This window comes from Mus musculus, chromosome 17 (genome assembly GCF_000001635.26).
Source record: "Mus musculus strain C57BL/6J chromosome 17, GRCm38.p6 C57BL/6J".
NCBI classification, from domain to species: domain Eukaryota; kingdom Metazoa; phylum Chordata; class Mammalia; order Rodentia; family Muridae; genus Mus; species Mus musculus.
In genome coordinates this window covers 40872270-40888085 of record NC_000083.6, presented here as the reverse complement: position 1 = coordinate 40888085, position 15816 = coordinate 40872270, and the positions used below count along the sequence as shown (strand labels likewise).

The 15816-nt window shown below is 40.8% G+C and overlaps 1 protein-coding gene across 1 annotated transcript; it reads left to right on the top strand.

Annotated features, from left to right (window-relative positions):
• Window positions 1-7527: 7527 nt before the first annotated feature.
• 9130008F23Rik (RIKEN cDNA 9130008F23 gene) lies at window positions 7528-12604 on the top strand. The gene is made up of 2 exons (NM_027834.3): window positions 7528-8306; window positions 11225-12604. The coding sequence occupies exon 1, from the start codon at window positions 7550-7552 to the stop codon at window positions 8093-8095; it is 546 nt and encodes a 181-aa protein (NP_082110.1). The 5' UTR covers window positions 7528-7549; the 3' UTR covers window positions 8096-8306; window positions 11225-12604.
• Window positions 12605-15816: the final 3212 nt, after the last annotated feature.

Genomic DNA, 15816 nt, shown 5'->3' with positions numbered 1-15816 from the left:
AGCAGAGGAACAAATTTGACTCCCAACATCCATGTAGGAGGGTGCAGCTCATAACCATCTGTAGCTCCGGCTACAAGGCAGCCAGTGACCTACCTATTTTGGCTTCCATGGGCATTTTTATTCATCTAGACATATCCACACATAGACATGTGCATACAAATAATTATAAAAAAATAAATTTAAAAGCTTCTAAGGGCCAACAGTAGTTCCCAGACGATTTTTCAAATATATCTTTTATTTTATTGTTGTGAATAATATTAAATATTAATGAATGAGGAATAGTAAATATTAAGGAATAAGCTGCTCCAGTTTGTTTCCAAGCGGAGTTCTAATTATTGGGTATATGTTCCAAGTATAACTGACAGAATTCTTCATTCAGCTGAGACATGGAGCCTGCTAATTCCATCTTCAGAGCCAGCCTCCTACTCATTTGTAACATTTTTCTTCTACTAATGGCCAGAAATTCTTTGTATCCTTACAGCAAATCCTTTTCTCCTTAAGCAGGTTTGGGTTGGTGCATCTGGTTAGACTGTCATAACAAAGTATCATAAAATGGGTGGTGGGCTAAATAAGGGGGGAAAGTTAGTTGGGAGCTGTGGGTTGTGAGATCCAGGTGCTAACATAGTTATGTCCAGACCGGTGAAGGTGAAGCTTCTCTTTCTGGTTTGCAGATAGCTCCCTCCTAGCAATGTCCTCCAGTGGGAAAGAACTAAATCCGTCTCTGTCCTTCCTGCCTGATACAGTCTCATCAGATTGAGGGCATGTCCCTTAAGGCTTCATGTTATCTTTATTATCTACTAAAGATCTGATTTAGTAACATCTGGAATTACATTTTCAATTCTTATATTTAGTAGGTATGTATGTACTTAGCCCAAAGCTGTTAGTTTTTTTATAGCTTCCAGTGAAAGAACCCAGACCAAAATATGGAAAATTTCACTTTGTCTGAAAAGTCTTTTTCAGCTAAACTAGTTTTAATCTACTTTCTTTCCCCTTGATGTTACCTATTTACTGTAAATCCTGCATACGAAGTTGTAGTTCTCAATGTACATTCTATGCCTTCAAAATGAAATATATATGTATACACACACGCACACACACATATACTTTTTGTATTATGCATAAAAACAATGATAGCCATCAAAATAATGCAAAAACAAAAAACAAAAGCAAACCAACCAACTAAACAAAAACCAATCCTAATCAAATTTAGTCACCTGTGCTTGCATCTCCTAACTGTGCATGATAGAACCTAGTGGGGAAACCAACCCCCACTCAATTCCCAATTCGAGGGGCACCCAAAGAATCACGAAGGACCATCTTGATGTAAATACACGAGGTAGTTTAATGACTGAGCTCCGGACCGACATGCATCCCACACAGGAGATAACGGATGTCGGCCACGAGGCTCGGAAGCTAGGGGGGTTTATGGGGTAAAGGGCTTAGGGGTGTGGAATTCAGCATAGTGACACACTATTGGCTTATTCAAACATCAGCAGAAAAATTACATGTACGTGCAGGGTGTCAGAGTTCTGTGAGTTGTTGACTCAGTTCAGATAGCCCTGTTATGTCTTCACATTCCTCTTTATCTTATGGTCAAGCTGTTCCCAGGAATGTTTTAACTACGGGGCATACCCGGGTTTGTTTTTCTTTTTTCTCAGCCCCAGGCAGCCTCTAGGCTCACATACAACCAGCAATTTCTGAGTACTTTATATGACTTACAGGTCTTGAAATTTCATCTTTCTTTCATGCACAATTTGGTAAGAAATTGACATCACAGTAAGGGAGAGAATGGCCATGTTGACCTTTCCCTCCTGCCTTTCTCCCTCTGAACCTCTAGGAAGCAGGCATTTGGTCAACTAGAATTACTCAGCCTTTTCCATACCTCACATGAGTGAAAGCACACAGCATATGTCTTTCTCTTCAGAATACTGCATCATGAACCTGTGATTCATTTCTAGTTATTTCCAGTCAGTATTCGACTGTGTAAGTCAGTCAGTATTTATTGTTCTCTTCATTCATTCATTCATTTTGTGTGTGTGTGTGTGCATGCGTGCACATTCGTATACATATGGAGGCCTGAAGACAATCTTAGAGGTTCTTCAGGTGCTGTTCTACTTAAAAAAAATATTGAATGGACACACAGTAGTTGTATGTACTTTCAGAGTTCACTGTACATTTCAACATGTTTTTTTCTTCATTTAGTATTACTATAAGGCAATCTGATTCAATGATTCTTTTTTGTTTGTTTTTTGTTTTTTGTTTTTGTTTGTTTTTGTTTTTTGTTTTTGTTTTTTTGAGACAGGGTTTCTCTGTGTAGCCCTGGCTGTCCTAGAACTCACTCTGTAGACCAGGCTGGCCTTGAACTCAGAAATTCATCTCTGCCTCCCAAGTGCTGGGATTAAAGGTGTGCGCCACCACGCCTGGCTTGATTCAATGATTCTAAACTATAGATGGCTGTAGAACCATTTGGAAAGATGTAAACATGTGCTCTGGCCACATGCCACCCTAGTTATGGTAAAATCTTTCAGAAAAGACCAGAAATCATTTTAAAAACATTTTGCTAGATTATCCCCATGTCTAGTTAAGTTTAAAAAGAACTGAGTTATTTTAAACTCACGAGTAACTTGGAACTTTGGTTACAAGGCGGCTGGAGATGAATAACGCTTTTGTTCAGGGAAGGCTTGATTGACCACATTCCATTCAGCTCATCACTTCCTGGGTGCTGGTAAGGCTGCATTTACTTTCCCATGAGCCTAGAACTGGTTGCTAGACCAGTGTTTCAAGTCTTGGATGTTACACCTGATAAGGGATGAAAGCTGTAAAATATTAATGTGGGTATAAATTAAGCCAGGAGGCTGCACAAAGATTGTATGTCTACAGGAAATAGAATTAGAATAACTGATAGGAACAACGTAATATAAGTCTATGAAATAACTCCTGATGGCCAGGGATGTAGGTAAGTGATAGAGTCCTTTTTAGAACAGTCAGTGTTCAAGGCCCTGGGTGCTTTTCCCAACGTAAATACACACACACACACACACACACACACACACACACACACACACACATAGAGAAAGATAGGAGGGAGAGAGAGATAACCATCTTTCTGAGTCTAACCCAAAAAATAAGAAAACCACCAAAAATGTACACTTAAACTACAGGGAAAAAAAAACAGTAATAGTAGTGTTTACTTTTTTTATTTTTGTGATTATAATATAACATTTCTCCTTTCCCTCTCCTCTCTTGAAACCCTCCCACATTCCCTTCCTTGGTCTTTTACAAGGTCATGGATTCTTTTTCATTCATTGTTATTTCATGCATATATGTATGTATGCACTTAACTAAATGATAGATGGATAGGTAGATGATAGATACATAATAGATAGATGATAGGGAGGTAGATAGATAGATAGATAGATAGATAGATAGATAGATAGATAGATTCCTAAATTAACCTGTCCAATATATATGTTTTAATTGTATGTATGTTTTCAGGCCTGACCAAAATATGGTGTGGGATAACCAACTGTTGTTCTCTCCCCTGAGTAAGACTATTTCTCAGACTCCCAGAATTCCTCAGTTGCCTTGAGTTCTTGAGCATGCCTGAGGCCTCACCGGCTTTTCCTCATTCACTTTGGCCCACTGATGTCATCCTTGGTTGGCTCCTGTTTGGACAGTCATGTCGGTGAGTCTTTATGGCTGTAGCTTCTCACAGTGAATTAATCAAAATCTTCTTCTGACCTATGAGGGTATAGTGCAAACTGAAGTTTCACCATTACTATTCAGTGCAGCTCAGTATAAATCAACTCACCAGCCCTCAGGGACCAGAATGCTTGCTGCTCTCATAAGTAACTTTGAGAGATGGCCAGTGGGTTCTTCTTCGTACCCTTTCTACATTTTAGAAATCACTTTGATCTATTAAAACACAGTGTAGTGTAACTTAGAGAAAAGAGACTGAACAGCTCTACATTCAGGCCTGAAGAGGCCCCAATAACAAGCCAAAGTCATGATGTCACTTAAGTCTAGATTAGCGAGCCTGTGAGTTTATTGGGGTTAATTGTAAGAGCATAGATGACTCAAAGGCAGCTACATCACCTGAAAGCCCCCCACAGCATGACCTGTGACTCACTAAATTGCCTTCTAGGAGGACCATGCCCGACTGTCAGATGGCTAGTATTCCGCACAACAACTGCTACTGTGCATATAACTTTGGGGGCAGGGCTTAACTACTGCATTTTTTTCAGTAGCTCCTGAACCTTGTAAGTTTTGTTTACTCCTTGAATATCATGAACCTCCCTCCCCTCCCCCATGAGAAAATATTTTGATTTGGAGGCTATACAGCACTCAACACACAGCAAACACCACCCTAGAGGAAAGCGACCAACTTTTGTGCTTTATGAGTGTATTTAACTCTTCCACATTTTCTAGTCTTGGTCATAATGATACGCATTGATACATTTCTTCCCATTTAAAAAAGCAAGAGCTCTCTGAGGGGTGTGCCGGTCTCATTCCTTAGCAAGTAGTTTCCTCCAATTTCCATTCTTCATTTTAATTCTTCATCTTGTCCTCAGACAAGAAAACTACTTGGAAGCAACGATCTTGAGTTTTACATTATACTGCCTTCAGACACAGACACACCAGCTAGAATTCTCCCAATTTTGCTGACTTTTACTTTTTGTTTTTGCTGTTTTTTTTGAAATTATAATACAATCACATCATTTCTCCTTTACCTCTCCTCCTTCCAAATCCTCCCAGATACTAAGCAAAAGAAACTTATCCTAAATAATATCGTTGTGTTTTTAAACTCCATTTAGTCATAGGGAGAAATTAAATTCAAAGTCTCAGACCTTAGGGGATCTGGAACTTCGCAATAGCTGGATAGCTTCTATTGTAAGGAAGCAGTTGTCTGAGTTCAGACATCTCGAGGACAACTTCTCCACCTCCCTGGCAAGGTCAAATTAAATTCATGTTCCGAAGCTCAGGAACCAACTCTTATCCTGATTGATGGAAACTCCCTTTCTCAACTCTTTATGTCAAAATATGATTGGACGATACTATAGCCTACCACCTACCACCTTGCTCTATGGTCTCATTCTTTAACAATGGTATACCATGTTCCTTCAGGGTCATAGTTCAGCTCTGGATTTCATTCTGTGGTCCTGACTAATCAGGAGTGGCTTGATTACTGTAAATTTTTGTCATCTGCATTGACCTGATGTTTGAGTTATGTTGGGTTTATGTTAAACAGTTTTATGCATATATGTATGCAAGCATATGTTCCTAAATATAACCTACTCAGTCTGTATAATGGTTCTTGTATGTATGTTTCCGGGGCTGACCATTTGAGATCCATTTAATTTAATCAGTGTCATCTATGTGACCATTAGATGGGATTATTCATTGGAACCTGGCATAAAAACCATAGTAACCATTGGTTATACAAATGAAGACAATGATTTCCCTCCCCCTGAATCACTTAGTAGCAAATAGCTTAGCAGTGAGGATTAGGTGCCCCCCATCCACACCAAACTGTTAATAGGCCCATTCTTGTACTGACTTAATGTAGGCATCTGCAGCCGTTGTGAATTTGTGCTGTTTCTCTTAGGCTTCATGAATCACCCGAATCAGAATTACTGAGAGCCTTGCTACAAATCAGTGTTCAAAGCTTATCTCCAAACCAATGAAAACTAAATCCGCAAGAGCAGGGCAGAATGTTGATCTGTAGATTAGTCTCACCCATGCTAGAGCTGAGTTATCTATGACTCCTGGTTGATGTCCGTCACTGTACTTCCAGTGAACACAACACGGATAAGCAGTTTGGCTTGTTCCTCTAAATGTCCCATCACCCAGCTACTGGCATTTAGCACATATTAAGTACTTCCTGGTCAAGCACGTGAACAAGACAGAGCCTTACAATCTTATAAGGAAATAAATGAGATGTTGGTCATGAGCAAACACGTATCATAATAGAAACCAGGGTCTCCTATTTATTGGTGTCTGACCAGAGTCAACATGCTTAAGAATTCTCAAAGATACCAAAGACATCATAGCACCTCCTTATTTCATTGTGAAGGATAACTGAGTTTAAAGTGCTTAAATCCATTCTCATCTAAGGCAGTCAAGAATGTGAGATGTGGGGTAGCAGTGGCCAGCCAGCCCACAGCAAGACCAGAGTCCATGCTGATACCAGGATGTCTTTTCCCCCATGCTGTTCAGACTTTCATGTAAGAGCAGAAATACTCACAATCATGGCTAAATCATTTTGCTAAACCAGACAGGAAAACAGCATTTTCCAGTAAAACAAACAGCTACTACCAAGGATGGACTGGAACGGACACATAAGAGTCTTTTCTCCTATTGACTAGTGTTCTCCATGAACTTCAGGCATAGACTATTGTGGCATAGGCATATCCATAAGCTTAGAGGTAAATGCACACATAGGAACATATGTATGTGTTTGTTATCATGAGATTAAAAGGGAAGCTCATGTCGAATGGGAGGGGGACCTACAAAGGCACAAGAACGTAAACTCTGAAGCGCCTTTTAGTGATTTGTTCTTGTTTGTTTTGGTTCTGTTCTAGAAGTTTGTTTCAAGTCAAAGCACTAGGCCCCTTTTCCAGACATGTGATGATGACAACTAAAACACAGACAAAGGTGACCCCTGTCCCCACAGATCCTAGTGTTCCAAAGCAAAAGTATGAACTCACAGCCCTGTTCCCTAAGACTTGAACTGTTCCAGGAATGATCCTGAGAGATCATTCCATAGACCTAGAGGTACCATAGAGGATGGAAGGATTTAAAGTGGACAGGAAATCTTTTCTAGCACACATTCTTGCTGGGGAAGTGGGCTTTCCAAGGAGTTCAAGGACAGTCAAGCTAGCCAGTGAGTCCCAGGCCAACCAGCACTACAGCTTGAGACCTTTTCTCAAATGAAAAAGTATTCTTTTCAGAAGACTTTAATTAAATCAGATGATTAAAAACCAAACGAATGTTGCCTGGTAGTGGTGCAAGCCTTTAATCCCAGCATTCAGAGGCAGAGGCTGGCAGATCTCTGTGAGTTCCAGGCTAGCATGGTCTACAGGGTGGATACTAGGGGCTATACAGAGAAACGGTCTCAAAAAGTAAAATAAAATAAAAATTTAAAAATAAAAATCAAGCTTACTTGTTCCTTCATGCTTAAACAGCCGCAGATACAAAATAAGAAATAATGCTTTGAGAATTTGGGAAGGTCATTAGCACCCATACTTTCAGTTTTGGAAAAAAAAGAATGGAGACCTCACTAGGCAGTTTGGGCTGGAGCCAAATATATCATAAAAGAATCGCGGCTAAGTCCTAGGGATGGGAAAAGAGGATCTAAGACTGTGTTTGAAGTGGGTGGAGATCAATAAGGTCTAAAGACTGAAAGTAAACCAAGATAGGAGGCGGAAATTCGCAGTGTGGCCTCAGGCTGCTCCTCTAGTCAGTGCCTCGCTCAAGCCACACCCAGTGCTTGCACCGCCCTCCGAGTTTAGCTGGAGTTTTCCTCCCAGAACTGAAGAAACGTGGACGCATGAACTATCTACCCTCCGGGATGGAGCTGGGCAGACCCCAAGGGCGCTCTGAGTGCTCTCCGCGCCGGGAGGGGTGTGGGCCACCCTTGGATTCTGGCTCCCCTAATCCTGCGCTGGCGGAGGCGGGAAGTGCCCAATCAATAGCAAGTGGGAACTTGAGAAAGCAGAAGGGAAAGAATTTGGATTGCCAGTCCTGGGTCAGAGAGAAAGTGCTCTTTCTTCTGCACCCGGAGAGGTGGTTGGGAACACAGGCGGACTCTGCTTGCGCAGGGCTGGTGGACAGCGAGAACCTTCCCCCGACGATTGGAGACCACTACGATTCCAAACGGAAACCAAAGCTTTCCCGCAGGCGCATTGCCACGGCCCCGGGGGCCCAGCCCGAGGACCCCGAAAACACACCCAGGTCCCTGTTGGTGCGGGTCGTGGATTACCAGGTGACACAGGAGGTGCTGTGGACCGCATGGACCAAGGGGAGTATGACCACGAGGACCGAGGAGCGTTCTGTGACCGCAGTCACCTTTCGGACACAGAGGGAGAGGGAGTGACACAGCTTATGGGGCACCGGAGCCACAGCCAAACCCCTATCCTATCGCCAAGGACCTGATGCTCGAAGGACGTTAAACACACAGATCTCTGGAGCCTGAGAAATGTTCCAGGACAGTGGTTGCGGGGGAAAATGCTTGAAGAACAAATTTTAAGCTGCTTGAGATGTTCTCTGTGGCTTGAGTGTCTCACAATGATTAAGGAGAAGAAAAGGTATTCTTTTGTTTGTTTGTTTGTTTGTTTGTTTACATTGGTGGTAAATGGGAGTTTGAAAGCGCAAAACTTTAGTCAGTTTGCTTGTTGGCATTTTGATAGCTACTTGAGTTGTCTGTCTGCATCCCTCGTTCCCGTTGAGCGGCCAAAAGCAGAAGTTTGAGGTCTTCTCTTTGGGATGTGTGGTGTGTAGAGTGGATGTAGAGAGGGTCTTTGTTTTGAAATCCATAAAGAACATTTTTTTTTTTTTAACGGAAAACAAAATGATAAGGAGGTGAAGCAAAATGTTTCTAGTACTCTACTGGTGTGCAGTTTCTATTCTGGTCCATCATATTTCCATGTTAAGAAGAAAAGGAGTGAGGCAAAGAGAGACTGGGGCACTTTGGTAGGTTGATCTGTGCTTTGCTCGTAAAATGCAATTTAACAGGGCTTTATTGCAGAGGGCATCTTACTTAGCTTACGATTTAATAAGAAAGGTAGACATGTTGTATGCAAGATGTCATAAATGGTTATATTCCCTATTCTTTTTTTTTCTTTTCTTTCTATTAGATATTTTATTTACCCTTCTAAGATTTATAGTTAAGGACTGGAAAGATGGCTCTGTGGTTTTAAGAGCTTTGGTTGCTCTTCCAGAAGACTCAGGTTCCATTCCCAGCACCTGCATGGTAGCTCCAAATGTCTGCCAGCTCCAGTTCTAGGGATCTGACTCCCTCAAACAGGCCTGCATGCAGGCAAAACATGAGTGCACATAAAAATAAAAAAAAATTTAAAAAGTATTTGTAATTAAGATTGGATTGACAGTAGGTCTACTATTTTAAGTTTAATTTTTAAATTAATTTGTCTTTAATTAGATGAATGTATATGTGGATATGTATGTAAACTGGAGTGCAGATAGGTACGTGGAGGCCAGAGACATGGGATAATTAGGAGCTGGAACTATAGGAAGTTGAGAATTGGGGAGTTGAGTGTTGAGAATCAAAATTGTTCCTCTGCAAGAGTAATCTGAACTTTTGACCACTGAGCCCTATCTCCAACCCTTTTCTGGGTATTTAAAATGATCTAAGTCTACCACTTTAAAAAAATAAATTTCCCCTTGTCATTCGACACCATCATTTAAACTTTATTATCTTCTTTATGTGAGTGTTTTGCCTGTATGAACATCTGTAGTAGTTATCGCAGCACTCTCAGAAGTCAGCATTGGAGCCCCTGAAATTAGAGTTAGAGATGGTTGTGGGCCACTGCGTGCTGGGTATTGAACCTGGGTCCTCTGCAAGAGCAGCATGTGCTCAAAACCACTGAATGATTGATCTCTCAGGCTCCACATTGTTAAGTTATTTAGCATTAGATTGCAATTTGGAATTCTAAGGAACAAACAAAGCTCTTAGAGATAGGTGAAGGGCTGGAGTTGTCCCTGTGGGAGCGGTGTTTGGTAACAGACAGTAACAAATGAATGAGGCTCTGCTCAGAGGTTGAGGTTGTGGGGTAAAGAATAAACACTGCTCTTACCCTGGTCCTCCCAAAGCTGTTTTCAGTTAGAGCATGAAGGGCCTTCAGGACATCATCTGATCCAACTCATATCCCTTGCCTGGTCAGATAGCATTCTTCCTTTACAGATGAGCTAACTTTGGCCTAGAGCTCACAAAGCTTGTGTAAATGACAATCAAGCGATTGCATATGCTTACTAAGTAGACAAGGAATGTGGTCATCTCCCTCCTAGTGAGTTGTAGATGACTTTTGCTGGGTCTTACTTCTAGAAGTCCATATATGCCCAGGCAGGAGACGTTGAGTTCTAGGCCTGTCTAAAAGGAGAGATAATTTGGGGGCATCATAGTTTTCTAACTCGGGTTTAGGAAGTAAGAATATTTAGGAGTCAGCTCTCTCCCTGCATCCTGCAAGGCCTGTGGCTTTGGCTGAAGATTCATCACTAGCAGTGAGCACTAGCAGTGCTCAGGCCTTAGGGGAACTTCCCATGAGGAATGAATTTAGCCCTTGAGCTCATCTATGGATCTGAGGAGTTGGAAAAGGAGATGTTGAGGCCCCCCCTCCCCCATACATTTTTCTTTTGCAGAAATCCCGAGTGGCTTCTTTGTACAGTGACTTGTAAGTGTTAAGTGTCCAATCTGCACTTTTTGGATTGGTCCCAGGTGGGTGAGCACTGACTGGAGACAAGAGAAACGAACCTCTTTTGCAATCACCAAAACCTGTAGCATCCTTCAGCTCTCAAAGGCAGGCTCTGGAGTTAAGTGACTCTTACTAACCCCTGTGTTAACTAGTAACCTCAGGCAAGGTGCCTAATCTCTATGGTTAGCTTGTTTGGTGGGCATAATAAAAGTACCTTTTTGGTAGGATTTAGTTAAAATGCTTAGAATACTGCCTGGCATAGAATTCACACTCAGCATTAACTCTTTGATTCCGAGTGTAGTTAATTATTCAACCCACTTTCCTCCTGACAGGATTTAGTTTTTTTGTTTAATAATGTGGTATAGAAATCATAAAACCTAAGCAATCAACAAAACAACTAATGAAAACTGAACTATTGGTTTTTACTAAGGCTTCTCCTATATTTTTGGAAGGACTTATTTTTAGTTTTTTCCATCCTTAGTAGATCAGTAAGCACATTTTCCAAATTCCTTACAAATGACTTCTACACCATGTCGGGGGTGGGGTGGGGTGGGGGTGGGGGCATCAGCTAAGGCTAAGGGATCATAGTGACTATGCTAAGTGAACAGACTGCCCTCAGATCTGCCTGCCTCCCAAGTGCTGGGATAAAAGGCATGCTCTGTTAGGCCTGGAATTGAGAAAACTTTTTAAGCTACTCTACCTTCTGTGTTAGCCGTCTGCAACATGGCCACAGGTTTAAAATAGTTGTCATATTGAAAGTGAAGAAAGATGCTGAACTGTCTGGATTTGCTTTACAGGTGAAGAACATTTTCCTTTCCTGTCTCAGAAGAGCATCTGAACTTGTCCTCGGTACCAAGGAATCTCTCCAACAACTGGGTCTTGATTCTATGACTTAACCTTCATCGCACAGAAAAAACAAGTTTATCTAAAATTATGGTTGTTAGATTAATTACATCAAAGACTCCCCGAGGGTCCATTTGGGTACATTATGACTGCTACAAATGTCCAAGTCACATAATTACCACAGATCAAGCAAGTGTCTACCTCCATTTTATTAATATGTGTTTTTTGTCTTAATTGGTTGAGGTCATGGCTCACTGGCTAGCCCAGGCTTACTTTGGACTTGGTGTCTAGCCTGTGATGGCTAACCTTGATACCTTTCCATGTCAGCTTCCCACATATCAGGACGATAGTATGTGCCAGAATGCCTGACTGCCACCTCTCTCTAGTATTTTTATTCACATCTGTTATTACCTGTGATATTCAATACATTTGACCCGCGGTTGTATTGAGGGGCCATATCATCTGTTTCTATTAAAACTCACTGTGATTCTTTTTTCCTAAGCTTTTTTAATTTTAAATGTGCATGAGTGTTTGCCTGCATGAGTATATGTATACAGTGTGCATGCTAGCTGCCCACAAAGAACAAAACAATGTATTAGAGTCCCTAAAATTGGAGTATAGGTGGTTGTGAGCCTCCATATGGATGCTGGAAACTGAGCTTGAACCCTCAGAGAGTATAGGCAGTGTTCTTAACCACTGAGCTATTTGTCCAGTCCTGATGTAAGAGTCTAAAAATTGCTGAAGGAAGACTTCAGACTCACATAGTATGCAAAAACAAAGAGTGTTTATTCTACAGAAACATCTAGCATGGGGTTGTGGGGGTGGGACGGGAGCGGTGGGGTCAGTCATTCTCCAAAATGATCACCCCAGACAAAGGCATTTGGGCCTTCTTATAGGGAGCCAGGGTAACTCTCTAGAAGGATTAGGTAATCTAAAATTTCATTGGTGGATGCTAGGGGGTTACAGGTGGTCAGTGGTGTGCATTCCTATATCATGAACATTTAACCGTGTGATAAAATGGGGCTTCCCAGGGCATATGGCCTTTTCTGAGATATGATACTTCCCCATTTTTGTGGTTATCTCCAGGATGTCCTTCAGAGGAGGTTTTATAATTTTGTTCTGGGTTTTATGGTCTGTCCCTGGAGCTGGTGTCTTATGGCCTAGTTTCTGGGACTTAGGTCTATTCTAGGAGTAGTGCCATACAGCATTTTTTTTCAAAATCAAGTCTGGTTCTTTAATGGAGACAAATGGGGTTAACTTTGTCCTTTCACTGAACATGACCCTTAAGAGAATAAAGGATAAGCTTTATTTGCAAAATAAAATGTTGTGGCTGGAGTGGTGGCATCAGCCTTTAATTGTAGAAATTTAGAGACCTGGAAGTAGGAGGAAGTCTTTGAGTCTAAGACCAGGAGGGATACATAGTGAAACAAAAGAAAAGAAAAGGAAAACAAAAAAAGAAAGAAGGAAAAAAGAAAGGGAGGGAAAGAGGAAGGAAGGAAGGGAATGAGAAAATATTTGATCTTCCAGAGAAAAATTAATGAAATGTAAAATTAATATAGATAAAAGACAACAAAAATTCTCCCATGATCCCAAATATCTTACTATTTAGTATTTCTTCAATATTGTTTCATTTTATTTTATTTTTATCTATGGCTATGTTGTCACAAAACATACAGTTCTCACCTCAAAGGGAATAAAAGATTTTTTTTTATCCTAAAACTAAACATGGGTGACCAGGAACACATATGCCAATGCGATTTCGTGACATTTTAATAGTATCAGAAAAACAAAATAGTTCATAAATCCATAGTATTTTAAAATACACTAGGAGAAACATCAGGTAGGTAGGTTACAGCAAAAGTAGGAAATTTCTGCTATAGGTCTCAGATGCAGTCTGACGTCATTATTAGCCTTTGGGTGGAAGCCAAGAGTTTGTTCACTTCAAGGGTGGTAGATCACACACAGACTAGCTTCTATAGCTCAAGATACACTGGGTCTTGACCTGCAACATTCAAACTCTCTATAACCATAAAAGTTACAATCAGTTAATCAGCCTTGTAGAATATTTAACTCAAAGTGTGGCTTTTGTGTTTCAGTTAATGCTTACTTACTGATCTATTTTATTACAAGCATACATTAAAAAAAAAACATAATCCTAGTGTGACTCCTGTGTATTTTCTAAGGAATGCTTTTATGAGTACTGGTTAGTTAGCTGGTTACTCTGAGAAGAAATAACACTTACTTCATTGAGTTGCTTTTGGTCATTGAGTTTTATCATAGTAGCAGGAAGGAACCAGCATGCTAGGCTAACACACAGGCCTGTGTCACTGGTTATCTAGTAGCAAGGGGTCCTCTAAGAAAGAAGAGCAGAGTCCCCACTGTGTTCACTGTCTGCTGCGTCAGGGCATGCATTTTTGCAAAGATCCCCGGGTGATTTCTTCTAACATTTCACAAGCATAGACCTATCCCTCATGTTTATGTAACATACCAGTCACTCACTACAATTAAAAATATTTATTAAAATTTCTCATTAATTGTTAATAGTGCCAGGGCAATAACAATTTGTAGGAGTATGGATATAGAGTTTATTAAAGGGCATACAATACAGTTCATAGGAATTTGTAAATTGGAAGGAAGTAATCATGTCTCTTTAAACAGCTGTATCATCTTATAATTGTCCCCAATGAACTATTGATTAATTATTGGATCTCTTAATGAGAATGATTCTTTCATTATCAAACAATGTGAAATGGTTTATTGTCAAAAGCCCCTTAAGGGAGTAAAGGCAGGAAGTCATTAAAGACGGCACAGCTTCAGACCTCTGAGTCACAGCTAGTCGGTAACTCAGAATGAATTATGAGGGAGTGGGGCAAAGGTGGGGCAAGAATTTCAACCAATTCAGGGAAGAAACCAGGGCTGGGACTCTGGAACACTCAGAAATCTCTAGAACCACAGCCAGTACTTTGCTCTTTTAATTACAAAGAATGACTCTTTATGAGTTCATTTCTCTAAATTATCTCATGTATGAAGATAAGGAAAAAAACAGTCTAGATTACTTGGGAAGTCAGAAGGAAGTTAGGTTAAGGTCACTGGCACTGTTCCAGCCAATAGTTTCCTGCAAAATTAGAGATGGTTATGCTCAGAAACAAGGAAGTAATTTAAAGTCAGAATCTGACTTCTCAGTTTAAAAGAGAATAACAGAAGGCTGGAGAGAGGATCGCTCAGCAGTCAAGAGGATCTGACTGCTGGATCTGAGATAGTTTCCCAGTGTCCACGTTGGGCATCTCACAGCCATTTCTAACTGTAATCCCGGGGCTCCAGTGCTGCCTTCTGCCTGTTTAGGAACAAACACACATGAGACATACACTCATACATGTGCACATTACTAAACATTAACATATTACAAAACAAAATAGAGGTTGTAGTAATGTTAAAGACACTGACTAGCATCTCTCAGACTGGCTGGAAGAAAATAAACTCAGGCAGAAGGAGAAGTTTGAATATTCTCTTATCTTGACTAAGGGCCCAGGATCGATTTCTTTGAAATGGCATCATTGAAGAAGAGGAGACCCCAAATTCCCTTTTCCTGTACAAGAAAAAAAAAAGATTCCCTAATTGTCAGTTGACAAACACAGATGGACTAATCATATTGACCAACTTGTCTCCAAAATGCTTCAGTACTTTGTCACCAGTTTAAAAGCTCTCCTGACATCAGTCTCAGAGGACCTGAGTATATTCTTCCTTCCCTAGCATATAAAAATCCCCAATAAGGTCTTCTTTTGTTTAAATCTGTTTGGACACTTATTTTTAGTAGTGAAGAGGAAACAGAACGGGGAGGCCTGAGGTGTGCTCCAGTCAAATCCTTAGCACCAAGAACTTTGGAGTGTGTGTGTGTGTGTGTGTGTGCGCGCACGCGTGCGTGAGCTGTCTAGAAAGATATCTTCTCATAGGATAGGCTGCATGTGTGACAAGGTGGACACATCAGAAAGCTGGCAGTCACTGAGCAATCCATTAGGGACAGATGGTAGCAGAGACTGAGTGGCCTACTGTCAGCATTGTGGTAATTCTCTGAGATTAAATTTAATGAAAGCTACTTAGTGGCTGCCATATAATAAACACCCAAATTAGCTATTATTATCATAGTAGCAATCAGTCATGGTGGTGAGTTTACTTCTTGCTTCATTCTAATCAACTGCTCTTTCTTCCTTTCTTTCTTTTCTTCTTTTTTCCCTTTCCTTCTTTTCCTCTCCCTCTTCCTCTCTCTCTCTTTCTTCTTTCTCATTCATTCATTCACTCACTTATTTACATATTATTTTGTTTGGATGTCTTTGTGCATGCAATGTGCACTGAAGTGCAGGTGTCCTTGAAGGACAGTAGAACCCCTTAAATTGGAGTTATTGGCAGTATGCCATCCAGCAAGGATTGTGGTAACCAAATTCAGATTCGCAGCAAGAGTAGTGCCTATTCCTAACCACTGAGCAATCTTGTCAGTACCCCAAGCTGTACTTTCAAATGACAAAAAACAGAATACTTCAGTTTCTGTAGA